Genomic DNA, 21,678 nt, shown 5'->3' with positions numbered 1-21,678 from the left:
CAAAAAGCCTCATCCCCTAGGGTATCCCATATTTTCTCAACTAAGTATCTAAGAGTCGCCCCGTGATCAATAGTGGAGTGTTTCGGTATAAAGCCCACTGGTCCCTTTGCTATTTTTTCCTCTATTTCAGCCCATTTGCTGATTTTTCGTTCTACCATGCTTCCAAATAGCTAACAGAGAAGAGGGTTAATCATGATGGTCCGATAGTTAGAGGAGTTGTTTGTGCCTCCGCTTTTGTGGATCAGGACCACTACACTGGTCATCCAATTTTAGGGGAAGCCCTCCTCATTGGCGTTGTTAAAGCCTAAAGGTGCAGTTCATATGAGGTGCAAGCAAATCAGCCCCCCATTTTAAATATTCAGCTTGAAGCCCATCAATGTCCATCGCTTTACCTATTGCTAACCTCCTTATGCCTTGAATGATATCATCAATGCTAAATAGATCTTCCATGTGCATAGTTACTAGGGTATCATGTTGCTCTTGCTTGCGTTCATAGAGCGCTTTGGCATATTCCAGCCATTGTGTTCCGGTTATGTTATTCTCTAACTGCTTCTTTTTCTGTCTAAGCTCATTCCATTACTTTTTGGGGCCATTTTTCCCGAGGTTAATCAGTTCAAGTCATCTTAAGATCACATATTGTTCCTTCCTTCGTCTTAGCAACTTGATATACTCCTTATTTTTTTCATTATCCTTTTGCCTTTTGCTCTCTTACATTCATCATGAAACCACGGGTTAATCGAAAATGTATTCTTAGTGCCTCTTTTGGATTTAGATCTTTTACATTCCTCGAGAGCCTTGTTGATAATCAGAACAAGGTTATCCTTGTCCACATGATGTTGTGTGGTAGTATTTGAGTTCTTTTGCTGATTGGTAGATATCCTACTGCGAGAGTTTCTGAAAATTTCCTGATTTTCTTGTTTCATTAGGATCCTACCAGCCGAAGGATCTTTTCTTTCCTTGTACACTTGTCGAACATTTTGTTGATCTTTTATGTGAGGTGCCAGCTTGAGAGAAATCGGATTGTGGTCCGAGTTTAGGCCGAGTGGGCATTACCCTATCTCAAACTCCAATATCTTTGAGGTGTAATTTGAGAGCGAATGATGTAATCCACTACACTTTGTCCATTGTAGGTTTTGCAAGTGATGCATCGTGAATTAGGCCATTACCTCACCCCATTGCAAATGACCATGTTGTGAAGGCAGCAGACACCCAGTAATTATGCCCCAAAGTGATTGACCTTGCCTTTGTCATCCTGCGATGACCTCTCCCAATGTTGGGGCCCCTCTTCTTCTAGCCATATCGGATCATTATTTTCTCTGTACCCTCTTTCAAGATTGAGAATCTGATTATTTGCTATCCTAGCATTAGAGTCATCTTCCTAAGGCGCTAAATGTAGAAATGTCCTTTTTGAGCAAGGCAAACGGGTCTTCGTGATCTAGGTGCTTCTTCTTGTAGAAATGTGATCCTTTAGGTGCAAAGTAGCATGTTGCCACCAGAATAGAAACCTGATTTTCTGTTATTTTTATCCAGATGTATTGGTTGTTTGCAACTTCTTTCTCTGTGCTAATAAATCTGCCCCGTGCTTCTTTAATCAAAATGGTGATGCCTCTGTGCCCTTTACCACTTTCTGTCCTTTCATTCCACACTGAGATTTTCCTATAACCTTCAAACTCCTGAACCTTGCAGCCATCGTGTTCATGTGTCTCTGTGAGTAGGATAATGTCTTTGTCCCCTGCTATGGACCCTAACCCAGGTCCTCTCCTCCACGTATCCTCTACAATTCCAGCTAACAACAGTTAAGAAGTCTTGGGTGGGCAATAGTTCCTATTTATCCTATGTTATTTTGTCATTAACATGGGCCTTCCCGTTTTGCAGCCATGCCCATTTTCCATTATCTCTTGCTGTTTAAACTTTTTCCCATTCTTTTCTCCTTTCCTATTGTTGGGTTGCTTGATATAATGATTATTATGGACAACTGATTATGGAATTGGACTTCTATGTTTACTGTTTACTATTTAGTAGCTCAGTTATAAAATTCTCATATGTCTACTATTTACATTTCAATATTAGATGTCATTTCATGCATGAAACTTGGAGCCTTTGGTGGGAACTTTTTCTATAAGCATGTTGTTAAATATAGATCAAATTTTGGATTGAACGATTTTAATTTTATTTTTTCTTTCCTAGATGTATGATGAGCCCAATTCCTACTGATAAAACTAGAGTAGCATTTGATGAGATACTCTAGTCGCTTTATAACTAATGTGAATATCTATGTAATGAAGTAGATCTATATGAGAGAACAATGTTGCCAAAGGAAGGATATATTGGTTTCCACTTGAGAAGGTATGATATATATCTCTGCTGTAACTTGTAATAACACTTGTCCATTTGTGTATTCCAAGATACATTTCAGATCATTACATATACTCATGTAGAGGCATGCCTCTCACAGAGACATGTCTATGCATGAACTTGATTCACGTAGGGACACGGCTCTACATGAGACATGCCCCAAAACAATACCAATCAGCATTTTGATCTGTCATTTCATAACACAGTGTATCCTGCACAACTTGTTAATGACTTAGTTGCCGATTCGCGAAACGAATCCGATTCGGGCACGTGAATTGGATCCGTGGATTCGAGATTTTTTTGTTTTCCCAATTATGGTTTGTGGAGGATTCGTGTGTGTGTGTGTGTGTGTGGGTGTGGGTGTGTGTACACACATACCAAAAAAAAAAAAAGAAATATACATAATTCTAAAACTAAATCGTTTCATAGTATGAATCTATGATTCTAGTACGCATCTATGAATCTAGTATACCTGATGATCTATTTTCATGATTATAAAGAAAATCAACACATTCACATTGAATTACTAAAAGTGAAAGTTTGTAACATTCAAAGTATAGATTATTAAACTTAAAGTTTGTAACATGATTTACTCATAAAAGAGTCAAAGAGTCAAGAATCTACGACTAAAGGTTTTTCTTTGATAATCAAATGGATTTTCAAGAAAATCCGCATAAGAGGGGTACTGATGAGATTCAAGTTCCATATCTGTATCACCAGAGGAACCTAAACCAGCTCCGCTAGTATTAGAGGGGATTGTGATCTCATAATCCTCCTCCTCATCATCCACATCAAGCAAAGTGGATCTAGCAAGATCCTGGATGGTCATATCTAAATCAAGAGTCTCGGGTGCTACACCCCAAATCTTTTTAGGCCCCTTCCTGTACTTAGGATCCTTCCGTGACAACAAGCGCAAATTGTTGTGAATGAACACAAGGTCATCTACTTTTTTTGCAGCCAACCAGTTGTGTTTGACCGAATGGATAAAGGAGTAAGTACTCCAATTCCACTTAACTACAGAAGAGCTGGCAACCTAGAGAAACTTAAAAAATATCAATACAACAATCAAGATAAATTCAAGGAATTGAGAATGTTAACTTTAAGCTTAAGAAATCAACTTTAGGTGTTAAATTTTACAAACTTAGGAGTAAGTACTCCAATTCCGCTCAGCTACAGAGGAGCTAGCAACCTAGAAAAACTTAAAAAATATCAATACAACAATCAAGATAAATTCAAGGAATTGAAAATGCTAACTTTAAGCTTAAGAAATCAACTTTAGGTGTTAAATTTTGCAAACTTACTTGGGATAGGATCTTTTTGACAAGAGGTTGGAGGTACCTAAAGTCTTGCCCATGAAGGTGCCACCATTTAATGGCATCCATCCTGCTTTGGTCTTCTATAGCAATAGAGTGAAAATTATAACCTGAGATAAAGGTAGCAAATTCATTCCTCACAACTGCCCCAATTTCTGGATCTTGGAATATTTTAGCTAATACCCTCTTATACCCATTTGCAACCTCTGCATCTCTAAATAGTGGAACTCTACCTGGAAGGCGAAGTATATCTGCACTATAGTACACGGGGATAACGTAATACAATTGAACATTATCAATTATCAATTGCACAAACATTGGATAACATAAACACAAGCATTTGATAAGCATTACAGTACCTCGTGGATAGAGCATATGCGAGGAAGTGCAAAGGTGTGGTCATCTTGTTCCATCAATGATGAACAATTGCTTCCATCATCTTGTAAAAGGTGTCTAGAGGATCATTCTCCCTCCTCTGTATGACTTGGGATATGAGATATGAATAATGATTACAATTAGTGATGATTTCAATTTAAACTTTAGAATCTAGATCTCTCTCAAATAAACAATTGTAAAAGAGCATAGAACTTACCATTTTAACCTTTTCCAACATAGTGTTCGTGGAATCATATATATCTTGAAGGCATGGCTCATTACTGTCTGCAAAGCGAAGCATTGTCATTATTGGATCAATGATTTCCAACACATAAGTCACAAGACCCCACCAATCCTCATCTAGTATCATTCTTCTCACATTTAAGGCCCTTGTTATATTGGAATTCTTCCAAATGCCCCATTGGGTGCTAATGACCATCTATTTCAATGCTCCCTTTACCTTCACAAGTCGTCTCAAGAAGACTGTGTGAGAGGGAAAGTGGGTTTCAGCAACCTAAGAACATGTTAAACTCAAGTTAGTAATACATTTTAAAATTAACACATGTTAACGTAAACAACATATAAGTGAATATTAAATTTATAAATTTACCTTCAATAATTCCAAGTTCAAGAAACTCCTAAAAGTTGCTTCTAACATGTGGTGATTTGTCACAAACATTTGAATCTCTTCAACTTCCTCATATATCTTTTTCACCCAATCTATTTCAGTGCCAATTGATTTCATCACCAAATTGAGAGAGTGAACGATGCATGGTGTCCAAAAGATATGATCATATCTAGACTCTACAATTATCCCTGCAGCCCTACAAACTTTTGCATTATTCGTGACCACTTGGACAACATTATCAGGACCCACTAACTTTATGGCATCAATGAAAATGCGTGAAATAAATTATGAACCTTTCACTTGCCCTCCACAATCAACTGCCTTCAAGAACATTGCCCCCTTAGGGCATACAACAACAACATTGATCCATGGACGGTTTCTACAATCTTTCCAACCATCTGAAATAACAAACACACCCAATTGAACCCAAGAATCTTTATTAGTTTGTTGCCCCACTTTTCATTCTCTAAATCAATTAGCAAAAGTGAAAAGTGAATACTTGTGTTATAGTGAGATGAGCGAGTTCTTGGTCGTGTTTGAGTCTAGGTCTAATCCCTCTTAGGTGGAACAAGTCTCCATCGGATTTCTCCTTTTCCCCTTCTCCCCATTTCATAGACAGGTGCTTCTTCATTTTGTCGAAGTGATCTTACTAGTAGAGGTTAGTGCCTAGTCTGATGGAGATTCATGTTATTCATTCAATGATCAATTACATGTTATAGCTGCTTTCGGCCTATCACTTTTTCAAAAGAAACAGAAGCTTGCGAAAAATCGGAAATCAACTTCTCGGCGGGTTTCTAACTCATGAAGATGATTTCCCACAAAAGGCACTAAATGACACACATGGATCAAAAACACGAAAATAGCAAGGTATCTTGTGGCAAATCAATGCTCACTTTGCGATTATGACTTCAGAAAATGTTAAGATTCGTCATGGCTATCATAATTGTCCCCGACGGAAAACTCAGAACAAACTTCTCCTCGGCGAGTTTTCAACCCATGAAGTTGGTTTTCCAAAATGGCAGTTTAGAGTGAAAAGAAACGATAAGTGGGCTTTCCAAAATGGCAATTTAGAGCGAAAAGAAGCGATAAGCGGGCTCCTACAGAATCTATGCACCTCACTTAGACATTTCCGATCCCAAGAAGGACAATGGTCTAAAGTTCAATTAAGAAAGGAAACGTTGGCGGAGAAATAGAAATTGTCTTCTCCTAGGCGAGTTTTCAGCCCATGAACACAATTTCCCGAATTCCAAAGAAAATCAAGTCGATGATAAAGTTGGATCCCCAATTTGTGCATAAAATGTCTCAGAATGATAATAAAAAGAATCTAACCATTATGAAAAAGAGTTAATGATCATAATTCAACTTAGCGGCCATTTTCACACGGAGTACTCTATTGGGAACTTCCCGAAACTTGAAGGAAAACAGGAAAGTAAGTTATGGGGAGATATAAAGTTACCGTTGAGCCAACGGAACAATGAAAAGACCCCTAGTTATCCATTAAACCCTCGCATTTACTATTTCAACAGATATCTCCTTCAATTCATTCATGTGGTGCAAATTCTGAAGATTAACAGATGAATCGAGGCTAAAATATATATGGAAACATAAACAATTGAATAAATACCGCTTTTTCTTTGAACTGCTATCCTATTAATGTGCATAACTTTTTCAAAAGGCCAGTATTTGTTGCATTAGCCATTCCTTTCACTTTCTTAATTCAAATCTCATTCTCAAAACAATGGCAACCAGATTTGCGGGATTTGACAGGTTAGACAGAATCAAATCTCAATTGCAAAATTTTGTAGATACCTCTCTTCGTTTCTACGACATGGAGGATTTTCAAAAGAGAGTTTAGTCTGAATGGATTCATTCCATCACTGAGAAGCTTTGAGGATATGGGTTGGTCAAGACAGCTGGTTTTTCGATTGTAGTTTAAGCCCCGGAGTTGATCTCTAAATGTATACACCATTACAACCCAAAGACAAGGAAGATTGCACTATCGGATAACACAGTGTTGATTTCAATCGACAGGCAAACTGTGGTGAATTGCCTAAGAGTACCAAAACGAGAGGAATTCTCAGATTTAACCTTCAGAGGAGTCGTTTCCAGGTTCTCCACAAAGAAGATGATCTGGAGGAAAGAAATCATGCAAACATGGTTCCAAAAACCACGGAGTGCCAAGAGTAAGGTTCCTAAGACCTTGTTTGGGACCAACCTCAAACCAAAGATCATTGATATCTTGGTCCTCCTACATAGATTGAAAGGTGAGGTAGAAGCTTTGAATTTCTTTGAGCAATATTTCTTTTTAGTGCAAGTCATCTGCTCTGACACCTAATATATTGATTGGGCTCGTGAGGTAAGCGAAATTTTGTCTAATGCTCTCCGTGCTGCAAAATTTTACAATACATTCTATATGTCCTCTCTCCTCATCTATATGTTGGCCTCATTACAACTATAGCTAGGCCTCCCAAGAGCGGAAAATTTTCTTGATGATGTGAAATCTTATGAGTTTTATCCATGCTTACAATTGGAAAAGTATGTAAAAGTTAATGATGCATTCACTATGAGGATTTGCAAGGACCTACAGGGATGTCCAGAAAGGAGATTCAATCCTGAAGCCATGGCAACCATCAGACAATTTAAGAGTTAGTTCATCTAATTCTCATCCTTTTCTTATTTGCATCTTGCAGTTTTCAATGGTTTCCCCTTGAAGTTACCAAGATATCCTTGATCGTGCTGATCGAGATCATGTGACAGGCCATTCAAGTGAACATGTTGAGTGGGAATCTGAAGAAGAAAGGGTACGAATTCCCCATGAAGGTGGGGGGTTTCAGCTGTGACACCCATTCGGATGCCAAGAACATGTTGAGGGTGTTTGAAATGAAGTATAAATTGGAGATGTACGAAGTCTTGAGGCCCATGTTCGACCCAAATGGGTACGCAAGGGATGTTTTGCAAACTAGAAGCGTAATCAAGCACATTACCACCATTGAGGACTACTAGGCCGATTGCAAGAACGAGTTCGAGAGCTATGATTGAGCCTTCGCCAAACTAACAATCAATTAGGTGAAAATGTAAAAAGTCAATATTGATGTGGAAGGACTAGAGGATGATGGTCAAAACATGTATAGCAATACTTACCTAACTAAGCTAAGAGGAAATCCAATAAGCTCGGAGTCTTATGAAGATTCTGAGGAAGAGCTAGATATAATGATGGCTCAAATCTACAAAAGGACTAGAAAATGGGTCAAATGGACCACAGTTAGGAGTTAGAGCAAAAGCACATCCACTCAAGCCTCCCTAAAGGTTGTAGCGGCTTCTTCCTCCCAGGGTGGCACATCAGGTGCAACCTTGGCCATTACCCAAGGTCCAGCTCAACCATCAGATGGAGGTGATCAACCTCCCAACTAAAGCATTCCGCTAGCTAGAACTTGTCAAGACGGCTCCCTTCTGATGATCAGAACTCCAACAGAGGCTAAGAAGAAGGCGAAGGAATTAAAAGATAGTGCAATCACTCTTGCCCTCTCGCCTCATAGCAATTAAATCCTATCTGTAAGTGTTGTACTACTCCTTCCGAGTAGTCCTCAAGTGCAAGTAGTAGATCTTGGCGATGGTGGAAGTAATGAGAGTGAGTCAACTGAATCTAATGAGGCAACAAAGAAGAACTTCAAAGGCAGAGAAGGGCCCGAATTCTTCAAGGCTCATCTCACAGGCCTCGAAGAATCCTTTCTCTTCGGCCACAAAAATACTCACCCCGGTCAAGACAAAGATGTTTAGTATAGAGGCTCTTAGGACTGCTTCCAAGGTGATCGACACAAATTCATGGCTAGAGGACACCTTGGACAGAGAAAGAAAGAGGAGAGATGAAGGAGCTCCTAACAAAGAGACTTCATCTCTAGCTATCCACTCTGAATTAGCACTGAGCAAAGTCAAAAAGCAGAAGACCTTGTCCATTCTTAGACAAGATCCTGAAACAGGGCATTTGACAATGGAAATTGCCAAGCCCACAAAGGAATGAAGAATCGAAGATATGTTTGCAAGTGATTTTGCCCTACATTCTGTGGATCTCGGGGAGGTCAGACATGACACCAAGGTTGGCTAATAGAAATCAACAAATGATGTAATAGAGGGACAACTTGAAAGCCTTAAATTATTAAAAGTCAAAATGAATGCGGAAATCCATGAACTTAATGGCTTTATCAAGCAACTGGTCACCCTGTTGGCAAGCATCTCCAGAATGTCAATTACTAGTGATCCTACTACTACTGATGTCCAAGCACTCATCTCTCAGCTCCAAGAAAATAAACATTTCGAGCAAATCGGTAGAGAGTAGAGCGGGAAACTCAAGTTAGAGGGACTCGCCATTATAGAACAGATCGACAATGTGATACTAAGGCTCGAAACAGAGGACAACATTTCAACAAATAGAGCTACCCCGGCACCACAAAAAGTTAAGAGTGAAGATTGTGTCTCTTTTCTGAAGATGATTATCCATATGAAGGCTAAGGAGGTTATGGAAGCAAAGATCTTGCCTAAGGGAGATGAGCCTTTATTTGAGTGGCTTCAGAGCATGCAATTGAAGTCTAAGATGATCCTGGTGGCAAAGGAAGGACTTAAAGAAACAAAAGCCAAAGTGAAAAAGGATCAAGACAGAGACTATGAACTCTTAAGAGGTCTACACACGGATTCCCAGAGTAGTGGACAAGGAAAGGGAATCATTAGAGTAGCCGTCATGCAAAATAACTTCTCCAATTACTTAGATGGTTTGACAAGGATATCTTCTAATCATCGAAATAGAGTTTCCAAGCTCCACAAACTTGGTGGGTGTGTACATTTGGCCATGGAGGAGATACAAGATCAGTTAAATGTTGTCAAAGATTTAGCCAGTGAGCATTTTAAGTGGCTCTTAAGATATACTAATGTAGATGTTCATAGGCATGAAGAATTGATTCCAATCATTGTCGCCACCAAGGCCTATAAGGCAAAGTCAAAAAAGGGAAAGAAGGCAAAGTGATTCATATTCTGCCCCTTTCATATTTTGATGTAATGATTGTAATGGACCAATTAGCTCCTTGCCATTTGTCATTTCTAAGGAGATGAACCGATTTAAGTTCCTTTTATAATGGTCATCTCGGAATCCTATATGTACTAGATTGAAAGATTAATAAGGGGTCGGCTAATTTTTGGTGTGAAATACTTGATGTTGCAGAGACAATTGAATGGTATTTTGTGTCAATTATTTTCTGTTCCATTCTGTTTTAGGTTAGTTTTATGTTTTCTCTTCATCTGAATTTAATCAAGAAATGAACAGAGTTTCACTCCCTATTTCGAAGCAGCAAACCGAAGATAATAGTATTGTTATCATAGGTTCAAGAGAAATCCTTTTTGTGTTTTCTTTCAAGTCAGTCTTTCATCTCTGGGGTTAGTTTCTTGCCGATATAAGTTTAGTTTTAGTTAGCATGCATTATTGAATCGTTAAGCCTTACGGGTTCATAAGATGTGTGAATTCATAGACTTAACTAATCTTAAAATAACAACTCTTGCCTAAGTTAGTTCTTGTTTAGGCCTAGCTTGGTTTACCTCTCCTGTTCTCGGGTTAAGAACGCACCCCATTTTATATTTAGAAGCAAAACAAAATTCATTGCAAATCACAATGCAACAAGGAGTTTTACCTAGGAATTCAGAGGAAAGTTAGTCATTTTAAAACAACTTTTCGATTGTTGTAACTAGATGTTGTTCACAAATTTGGGCGTTTAAGAGTTAAATCAAAAGGACAATATGTTTACCAACATAGTTGACCTTGGTTTACAACTCAAACTAGCTCTAAATATCCATCTCAAACCCTCTTGCTACTAGGACTAAGAAATGGATATTACACTTAGGAGATGCATTGGTTTGATTAGAAGGCAAAAGTTGCTCAAACTTACCTCTCTCTAGCTCAAAGATTCAAGGAACCGCTAACAAGGCCGATTAAGACCGCTACCACTGATACCAAACAAAAAACAAGGGGTCCCCATCTCCAATGGAGCGATGGTGTAAAAACCTCACAACGAGCTCCTCAATTTCAGACCTCCTTGTTAGAACAAGAAAGATATATATCTTTCTATCACATTTTGTACCCCATGTCTTGTCCTTGTGACCAAACATGAATTGCATAGCCAATTCAAATAAGCCAGCTATAAAATATTGTTCACAGTATTTTTACATTGCATCTTTGGAAACATCTTACTTTTATGTAGAGGTAAGGTATATAATTAAGTCATTAGCACCTAGATACGGATCCTCTCACTCTAATGAATTCCACGGTATAACAAACATGTAGTGAGGTTGTGGTTTAATGATTACAATTGGACTTTTACCCAAATTTAGAGATCTTAAGAAAGTGTCTAAATGAGAATCATTTGTGTACAACAATAAATTTTCAATTCATGGAACTGAGATGGGGTGTTGGTTTTTGATTTAACAAATTTAAAATTAATACGAGAGAACAACAAATAAGATTTAACAACAATATTTAATGATTTTGATTTGTAAAATTTAATTCATGCTAAGCTAAAACTGATTTGCTTGATTCTTCAACTAAATGACCAGTGCCTTTAATCCATTGCAATTAAATGTATCAACAGTTGACCTCTAAATTCTCTACTCACGATATCCCTATCATACTTAAAATGAACCTATCATTCCACAAAAGCATTTACTTAATTCCTTGAACTAAAAGCAACACTGAAATGATATACAACTCACTTGAATTGCATTTGAATAAAATGAAACTTGTTCATTCATTCTCAAAATCATAAAAGCATGAAAATGGAGATAGAATTTTGCGACATAGATATCCTACAACGTTCCTTGTTTTAATCTCTTTGAGAATGATACATATTTCTCATATGAGACTTATGACAAAATGTGAGACTAAAACCAGTCTTTCATTAACTCCAAACTTCTATAGAAAACAAGCTTAAACACTTCAAGACTTAACACAGAATACTAGACCGACTCAAAATGATAATATTTACCACATAGTTAGAATTCAAACCCTTCTTCCCAATCTTGGAAATCCTTTTATAGAATAAGTATTGCAACAAGCTTTAGATCTAGGAAGGCACGTGTCATCACATGACTCAAAAACAAGTTACTGAGAAGACAAAATACCGTTTTACAAACATTCTCTACAACTAGACTGATTTGGGAAGTAGCTCAAAATTTGGCAGCTGGCATCTTCCTATCAGGTATAGCCTTTGTTTGTAGTGTAGGTGCATCCGCAACAAGTGAATGCAAAGGTAAGATACCCTGATACGATTCTTGTCCTTCCTCTATTTTATCTTTATCTACCTTCATCAATTGTGTTCTAACTACTTCTCATGGGCAAGGCTTTGATTTTAACAACTGCTTCCCACACATAAACTTCACTCTTAGTTGACCACTCAGTTCCTCTAACAACTTCAAGATTATTAATAAATTTATTCCATCTGGCATTCGTGATGGCCTTTGATTTTGTTACAAATATGTTCATATCCACTTCAATTTTGAACAAAGAATCAATCAGATCATAGAACAAGTTGTCATCCACATCCCCATCAAAAATAGTCGCAACCTTTTCCAATGTCATGATGTGAACAAAGGATGTTGACCACTCTTGCCAATCCTTCAACTTATTCTCATTATCATCAATGGGGAGAATTAAAATATCAATGCCTTCATTCATTATCTTCACTTTACCTTGGATTACCTATGACTTGCTTGTAAAGAAACCAATCAATTCTTTCACCATTTCTAAGGCTTCTTTTACTGTTAAGATTTGTCAAGGAACTCTAACTTTTTAGCCATCAAAATAATTAATCTATCAAAGAATTGGATGTATGGACCCCATTGATTAAAAATAGGGGAGAGCCATGTCAAGGCTTCATTGCACACATACTCTGCACTTTGCAAGGAGATGAAAACACTGTGAACTTGTTGGGATATCTTTTTCAATATTTCCAATCTGTGGTATAGCATTCCCTTCAGCACGTCCACTTTCAACAAATCATTCTATCGTGGAGCTTCGGTCTCCACTAAAGCAACTGCATGTTCAATCTCTATTGTTTTATCTTTAGTCATTGGCGCAATTTGCTCATTTGTTTTTTTCTAAATCTTCAGCCCTCATCTCAGTTCTACTTTCCTCTTGATCTTTGAGTTGCTCCTTCAAAGAGGCAATTTTCTCCTAATTCTTGTACTCTGCCCTCCAACTCTTTTTACAATTTTCTAGTATCAATGTATTCTCTGAAAGTTTGGGCAAGTTGATCTTCAATCTGTCCAAACTTGGCCTCGTCCACGAAACAAAAGTGCTTCAAAGCACTTGAGATCTCACTACCAATGGTTGAATCCAATGTCCATATTATTGCACTGCCCTAAGTTGTATCTTGTACATCCATCAATCAAGGCTTATTTGTTTCAAGAGCAAAGCTCCACACAGCCAATATTAAAAGTCTTATTGTCAATATTAAAACCAAAGCCTCTTTGTAAACCCTGTGCACCAAAAGCTTCATAGGAAATTGATTTTTCCTACCTTCTTATCTAATTCAACACAAATGTTGTTCCCAAATCCCATCCAAGCACCAATAGTATACCACTCCTTTGTACAAAGTCTCTTGCCTCACTTACTGACATGGTTTCACTGTCAAGATCATATGCCAGCAATTTCTCATTGAGTTCTTTGGTTTTCTCCTCTGACTCCCCTGGCTTCAATGTAAGTGTCAATTCACTTTGCTTAACCTTGTACAAAAGCTTTTAAATTATTTTGATTTATAAATTCATCATCTTCTAAAGATTTTTCTACTTGAATGATCCTATCATCCAACCTTGCTACAACCAATTGCAACTCTGTCAAGGAACTTTCAACTGCCTTTACTCTCTCTTGTAGGAAACTCTACCTCATGTCAGCAAAATATCGGCTCTTACCAGGCATTAGTTGCAATGTCATGTCTTTAATCTTTCCACACATATGGGCAATTTTTTGCCTCTTGTTGCCCTTTGCTACCCATACAGATGTCTCAGGCTGATCTTTTGTTTCTTCTAGAACTACATCTGGCTCAGGAGAATCTAGGTTTACTGTCTTCTTCTCCTAATGGGTCCTGTGGCATTTGAAACATAATATAATAATAATTTTGTAGTAGCTTTTCAACCTAAAAGGATAGGCAATTTCCAAGCAAAAACCCTTAAAATCAAGGTCACTCTTCTTCAACTCCCTCTCTACCCTTTGAATATCTTCAAATTTTCTCAATCTCTCCTCTACATCACTCTCAATCAAATTATTTCTAATTATGTCCTCCTGAGGCATTTCTTTGTTGTTAGGGAAAGTGTAATTTCTTATTTACTTTAAGGCAGACCTGACTACATTCTCAAGAGCATATATTCTATATGGAGCAGAAGACAAATTATAATGTCCCAAATATTCATGAATTTGGTCAATGGCTTCCTTCCCAATTGTAAAGTCACCAATCTTAAAACATCTACATAGGAAGGTTCCTTTGTGAAACTTAGGGCCTAGATACTCCCTATCCATCGTGATGAGTTACCACAAGAATTCCATTATCCCCAATCTAGTAGGTATATATCTTGCCAATATATGTAGGGGTTGGGGGCAATCATAAAGTCTCAAAATAGAAAAAAAAAAATTTAAAAATGCATCTCACCAATTATGATCTAATTTAGCATCATCCTTTGAAAAAGCAGGCCTCAATACTCTCTTTACACTATTTGGAATCCTATCTTGTTGGGCACCTAACATTTTCATAACAACAGAATTGAAATTATTGAAAAATGACAGAGAGCTAGAGTAAGGATAATGCCTGTCCCATACCTGGGTCCAAAGTTGCACTGGCAAATCTCCATTAAAATCTGAAGTCCTGATCCATGAAGTTTGTGCTAAAGTAGCCAATGTTCTTGTATAGAATCATATGCATCAACAGTGAGTAATGGTGGAATTTGAAATTTCCAAATTCTCCCTTGTGGGCAACTCCAATTTGTTCTTGCATTTTCTCAATGATATATTTCACATAATCATACTCAATATTTGTGAATGGGTCTTGAATATTCATAGCCATGAGGTAAGGTCCTACATACACCATATCTGAACCATCACTCCCGAGTGCCTTATGCAAGCCATAGATTGTATTATGCATATAATTACAAAACTTGTTTATTGGTAGCATCTTATCCACCTTATTTGGGATGTCTCCAACTGACTTGAGCTCATATGGAATATGGTGGATCATCACTTTGCTAATATAAAACCTAACATTTCTTTCAAACTTCTTCTGAAAATCTTGGATGTCAACCTCTACATTCATCTAACCTTCAAGCCCAAAAGCTTCAATACGCTCCTATCCTGCTTTTGAAAGGATTTTGTTGCAAGGTTATAGGATGCTATAAGGGCCTTCAACAAGTCTACCTCAACATATGCCTCTAGGAATATGAGCTTTGCCAAATTCCTCTGCCATGGGTTTGATGCTGGCAACTTCTTAAATCTATTGCTGTAAAAGAACATGAAGAGTTCGTACCATTTGTGTCTGACCATATGGCATCTTTGCAATACATAAATGGGTCTCTGAAATCATGATCATTTTCTAAAATAGCATTCAATGACACAAGTAATAACTGAGCCCATTCTTCAACATATTTGTTCAACTTTGTCTATCTGGTTTTGCCTGTTTTTGAAGCTGATGTTTGGACTACTTCCGCGTCCTTGGATTGTCCCTATTCACCTCCCATTTCAAAAATTTTTCTACAAATAAACCTTGGACTCTAAAACTCACAAGAAATAATTCAGCAATTTGATGGCCTACACACTCTACAACTCAACGATTTCTCTAACTTCGACAACTAGTATTTTTCTTGATCACAGAGAATGTCTTTATGTATGCGCATGCTTCATCAACTTCCTTTACTCCACTAAATGTCTGGATGCAGGAGGATTCAAAATTTACAATAGGAGTGTCACTTCAGAATTTTGGCAATGTTTACAGCCAACTAAGCCGTCTTATTTTATGCCAAAATTTATGATTGGTTAGAAACCCTTGTCCTTTCTCAATTTGGCGCAATCACTTTACGCACTTTTGTTTTGTTAGGGTTCTGACCTTGCGCTTCATTGAAATCTTACTTTCATCGTAACCCTATGAACCTTGATACCATAGCCTTCTGATCTTACATTCCACAGTCTATCTTATAATCAGAGACCCTAATTGTAATATCTTCCTTGAAGTCGCGAACTTACAATTAGCGGTTAATATCATTTCATAGTAGCATCAAAATTGTTTATGTTACCCCTGAAAGTGGTCCTCTGATCTTATGCTTCACTTTAGTCATAGCTTCAAAAGACCTTGAAATTTACCTTACGATCTTACGTTTAACCTTTAATCGTAACATCAGATGAATTCATGCCCTATGAGAATTACCTTTTACACATTTATGCTTTAACCCTAGCCATATCATCGGATGACTCTTGCAACACAACTTAAGTATTTACACTTTCCCTTTATTCGTATTATCGGGACTCACTTATAGACATAAGAATCTTGACTTATGACCTTACGCTCAATTCTTGGAATGTATGATCGGGAAACACTTCCACCTTTACCAAAACAGACTTGCGGTGATACGCTTGAGTCTTAGGTGTAAAGTTGAGACACGTGGTTCATAGCCTTTACGACTCTACGCTTCACACTTAGTCGGGAGATCAAGGAAGAACAAGGAATATTCCTATTATGACTTATGACTTCCCGCTCAAATATAAGACATAGGAAATGATAAAGTGTCAACCATAGGATAAAATGTTTTTGGCTAGTTGAATAATATAGTTCAAGCATTTAACATAATCTTAAGTCATAAAAGAATACAAGTTTTAAAACAACCTAAGGCATGGGCTAATCAATTTAGGGTTTCTCTACTAAAAACTTTGCAACAGAATACATGAAAACCCTAATTGCATATATCTACCTGATTTTAACAATATTTTTTCAAAAAAATTGGAATGGTGAAAATATAGGCCATCATGGGGTTCTCATCTATATGTCGTAACTCCCTATTTGGCTAAAGAGAGAAACCTAAGTTCAAATCTGGCTCATTGTAAAGAAAGTAGATAGCAAAGGCCCAGATTTTGCAATGGCAAAATGTGCAGCAAGGTTTCCATATAACCATTAGAATAACATTGGAAAATGGCATGACTTTACAAGTCTTGTGAATATAATCTTGCCTTCCTCAAAACTATAGCAAAGGCTGCCATTAACCTCACAAGAGAAATGAATCGGGAAAAGACAAATATAACTCATTTATTCAACATTTGACTATCATTGTTGCCAAATATTATTTTGTAACCAAACATAATGTGCTCTACATCAATCAGATTTTTCGATTGCACTGTAAGTAGATAGGCAAGGTCAGTGAACTCCAACATTAATAACAAGGTTGACTTACTCCAGATATATTCACATTGGCAAGGTCGGTATACTCCCAAGATTGATAAAAGAATAAAATCTTAGATTACAAAATTTAAACAAATTCTAAAATGTAACTGGAAAGGATCTTCCCTCCCTTGTAAGCACACATCAAAAGGATCCCATACTCCACTTCGGCATCTAGCTTCAATGTGACTTGAAAAACAGCCATTACTTTTCCAAGAACGCTGCAATTTAACAATTGTCTTAATCCATATGAATTTAAATTACCTACACTGTACAGAAAGGGTTGCAAACCATCCAAAGAAAAGGTAAGGTCAAGTTATAATACAATGGAGTACAACGAAGCATGATCCACGTCTACAGATATTTTGGCAGAAAGGCCAAGAGAGGGTTGGACTATAAATTAGTAATCTCAAGGACATACCTATCTCACGTGCATTATTTCATGATCATCCATCAGACCCCTTGTAAATAAAAAAATTTGTTCAAAATCGAGCGCAGTTTTACTACTTACCCGGCATTCTGGGAGACAATCCAAGAAACAATGCCAGCGCAGGACTTTCTTTGAGGGACACAATCTGCAACAACATTTCACAAAGCTCATCCTGTTCAAAATCCTTTCCGATCCGAAACGTCGCCAAAAGCTGCAAAAATGCCTGTATGTCCAACTTACTCGCACCCTCCACGCTCTTCTCAAGCCCCATTTTTTCCCTCCATGCCTTGGCCATATCTCTCGCCATGTCCTGGACATACGTCCCAACCGGCGCATTCTCGTCGCTTCCCAAAACAGGAAAAAGGCATTCCAACATAGAAATGCACATCTTTTTGTTGATTGTTTTCCTACTATCATTGAGAATTGTATCGCTCTTGGAGAAATCGTAGTCCTTCATTGCACGAAGAACAGTAGACGCTCCGTGGTTGACCGTGGCCAGGGCTGCGGGCAACTGTTTACGTAACTTGCCGTGTTCTTTCTTGTGGGTGATGAGGTACTTTAGAAGCCCTTGCCCGTAGCCCCTGCAGAGCGCAAGCATCTTTTTGGGGACTGTAACTGGCAATATTTTAGGTATCCAATATCCACAAAATTCATCTTTTCCTTTCTTTGCTTCTTCATTGTCTTCATCTTCCTTCCTTGGTTCTTTCATCTTGGGCTCAATCCTGGGTTCCTCTTTAATAGTATTTTCATTTTTTTCTTTTGGCTTTAGGATTTCATACCTGGAGAGAAGATCTTTGTGGCGCTTACTGAAGTATGCTTGGATGTCGTTGCATAGCGCGAGGATTTCGGGTTTGTTGCTGTTCTCTCTGCGAAGTTCAGGTAAAGAATTGTTGAAGGCGTCTAGCTTTGGCTGCAAAAGCTGAAGCAATTCCAAGATAGGATCTTGTGAAGCAGCACTCATTGTACTGATTTAGGTTTCAACACTAAAACCCTAGCAGCTAGGGCTTTGGATAAAATTAACCCAGTGGCTGGAAATAGAGTTTTTAAGTAGCTTAACCACCCGCAGGCCTGAATAGTTTGGTCGGCCAGCCAGAATCGAGCGAAAGCTAATTTGAAAGAATGTGAGTCAGCGACCATGACAATAATTAAGAACAGAGATGTTATCTGCCCTTATCTTTTTCTTTCCATGGTTTTATTAGTACCTTGGAAAATCACGGAGTTTGCACGGTTTTCCTTTACTCCTCGAAGGACCTAATATTAATTTTCATCATTAATTATTTACCCAAAAAAAAAAAAATTTATAAAATTCAAAGATGTTATAATTTAATGATTGTTTTATTGCTAAAAGATTTATTATTTAAGGCAAGAGCCTAGAATGCATTGGTAAATTGAGAACCTCTCATGGGGAGATCTTGGGTTCAATCTACTTTATAACAATGGTTGTTTTATTCTAAAAATTATTTTGAAATTTTTTAATCAAATGTTGATTCATATCATTGTTCACAAGAATTTATCTCATGAAAATGAATAGAATGTAACACTCTTTGCAAACTCATTGACATGAATAGTACATTAGAAGAACTCTCTTTAGGAGAATGAACAAAACACTTTCTACTAATTGTATATAGGTGATGCTCACAACAGTGAAGCATCCAGCTTCTTGAAAGATCATCTATCTAAATATTACTTCAACTAAGACACTCTTGATCATAGAGTTTCTTTAATTGATTGGTTAAAATTATTTTATAGACTTTTGAAACTAGAATTTGAATCTTACACATTATTACACAACCTTATCAATCATTTGAACTAACACAAAAACCATATTATTATTATTATTGAAAATTTACATCTAATATAATTTATTATAATTTATTTTTTATCACAATTATGTTATTAATTATTGAATAGATCTCTTTCATTTATTATTAAATATTTATATCTTATTAATATAATTAATAAATATTTGATATTATGGAAGATATCTCCTATTTTCTTGATATTTTTTAGTTCATTTTTAGAAACATTTATAAATAATTTGTTTCTTTGAGTTAATTTTAATAATATTATTTTTATTGAATATAATATATATTATTTTTATAAAAAAAAAATCTTCTTTCTTATATACATTTATTTTTCTCTTATTTCTTTTGATTTTAATAATATATTTTTTATTAGGTAATATGTATTAGTTTTAGTATTTGTTTATCAATAGTATTTTCTATTTTAGATTCTTTATTATCAATTTATTTTATATACAATTTTATATCATGTAATAAATATTTTGAAGAAGAATGTCATTAAAATTAATTTAGAGGGAGAAGGGGAAAAAAGAGGAACTAATGTAGAAAATAAAGCTAGTAGAGAACAACATAGAAAAAGGAAACGATTACAGTTTAATTGGTTGCAAATGATTATAGTTCAATTGGTTGAGAATAATTGATGAAATCATATTAGAATTTGAATGTGAATAATTAAATGTATTTATTTATTATTACATATGATATTTTGATCTAGAATGAGATTAATTATTATATAAATATTTAATATATATTTATGTTCAATATAATTTATAAAAGAGCAAACAAAATTATCAAAAAAAACACAAAGAAATCAAGAGAGAGAGGAAAGAAATAAAAAGGTCTCTCTATGGAAAATATGTAACCATATAATGAGAAGAACATTTAGTTAAAAGCAATGAGAAAAATAGCACGAAAGTGCTCGTTATCTATATGCAAAAGAATAGAAAATATACATATCAAAAGTGACACAAGATATGCCCTTGGAAATTGTCTTGAGGGACAAATCCAAGCTCCAAAAGTATTAATCCACCATGTACTATTCAATAATGCAAGATTACAATAGAGACATGAACATCTCTTAATAACAAATACTCCATGTGAACAAACATGTAACCAAACATCCCATGTCATGCTTCAAACCCTCATAGATGCTTTTAGCCTTGCACATAAAATAAACAACTAACCAAACTTAAACAACTACCCTTGTGGTTGCTTTTATAGAAAAACACTCCCACAAAATAAACAAGTGGTCTTACATAAAACTAACTAACTAGTACTATGGCATTACAAACTATTGCCACCTCATATTTAATATTTGGTATAGATTTTCACTATATAAAGGTACTTTCCCTAATAATAAATCAATACAATATAATATCCCAATTTTGAACCCACATGGGCTCATCACTTAGTGTGTTGGTTAACTAGTGGTGGTGATGTTGTCCTCATCCAAGTTCAAACCCTCGTTGGGTCATTGTCACCCTAGTCTTATGCCCTTGTTGATCCAGTGTGATTAGGAACATTTTTTTGTAATGAGGGAATGATGTCCACCATTTGTGGCCTCGCTAGTTTATAGCTCTAGACCAAAAGTGTCTCATGTGGATTTTGAAGGCATATCATATCAGTATCACCAGTCACATTTAAAAAGTTTACTAGGCACTTACAAAAAAATATGTGAATCCCACATTGAATATAGTTTCGATGTTGCAGTACAACATGTGAAGTGGCCCTTAAAATTATATTCCTAAATATTTACATACGTCTAGGTTGCCCTGGGAATATCATGCACATAATAACAAAGTAATGCATTATGAATACTGTACAAGATGTACAACATATAATTCATGTTGGCAAGAGTGATAGGATATGGTATCTTGTCGTTGATGGTAACTACTTCATATACTCTTGAAAATGTTTTAAATTTAGTTTACTAGAAGACCTAATGCGTATAGTTATCTAAGTATGAAAGAAGAGTACATGGCAATTTGATAAATCAATTTGGTTCAGGTGGGATTTTGAGAGTTAGAGGATGTGATTGTAGGATATGCATGTAGATAAATTATTATGTCTAATTTGATCATTCTAATCACCCAAAAATGGCCATCTAGAACATGAGACCCATTTTTATCGATTTTTGCATATTTATCAATCACTTATCTTTGATCAAATCTATGGTTTGGTCCTCTTATCCCAAGTCTTTATTTATAACAATAATGTGTCCCTTTTTAATTAAATAAAATTAACAAATCTCACTTTACTCCTATGTGTGCACATAAAAGGAATTAGTTATCTTAAAAATAAAAGAAGAGGCATTTTCTACACATGAATGCGC

At 36.4% G+C, this 21,678-nt stretch overlaps 1 protein-coding gene across 2 annotated transcripts in view; it reads right to left on the bottom strand.

Annotated features, from left to right (window-relative positions):
• LOC149541584 (uncharacterized) overlaps nt 1-18,769 on the bottom strand; it is a 67,858-nt gene extending 49,089 nt beyond the window's left edge. For both annotated transcript variants that reach the window (XM_089796780.1, XM_089796781.1), the window contains exon 1: nt 17,626-18,769. In XM_089796780.1, coding sequence (XP_089652906.1) covers nt 17,626-18,505 — 880 coding nt within the window. In that variant the 5' untranslated portion in view covers nt 18,506-18,769. The remainder of the gene's footprint in view (nt 1-17,625) is intronic.
• Nucleotides 18,770-21,678: the final 2,909 nt, after the last annotated feature.

The sequence above is a fragment of the Cupressus sempervirens genome, chromosome 8 (assembly GCF_028749045.1).
Source record: "Cupressus sempervirens isolate cs-2001-9-10 chromosome 8, ASM2874904v1, whole genome shotgun sequence".
Lineage (NCBI taxonomy): Eukaryota > Viridiplantae > Streptophyta > Pinopsida > Cupressales > Cupressaceae > Cupressus > Cupressus sempervirens.
Note: the sequence above shows the minus strand (reverse complement) of the source record. Positions and strands in the feature narration are given on the sequence as shown.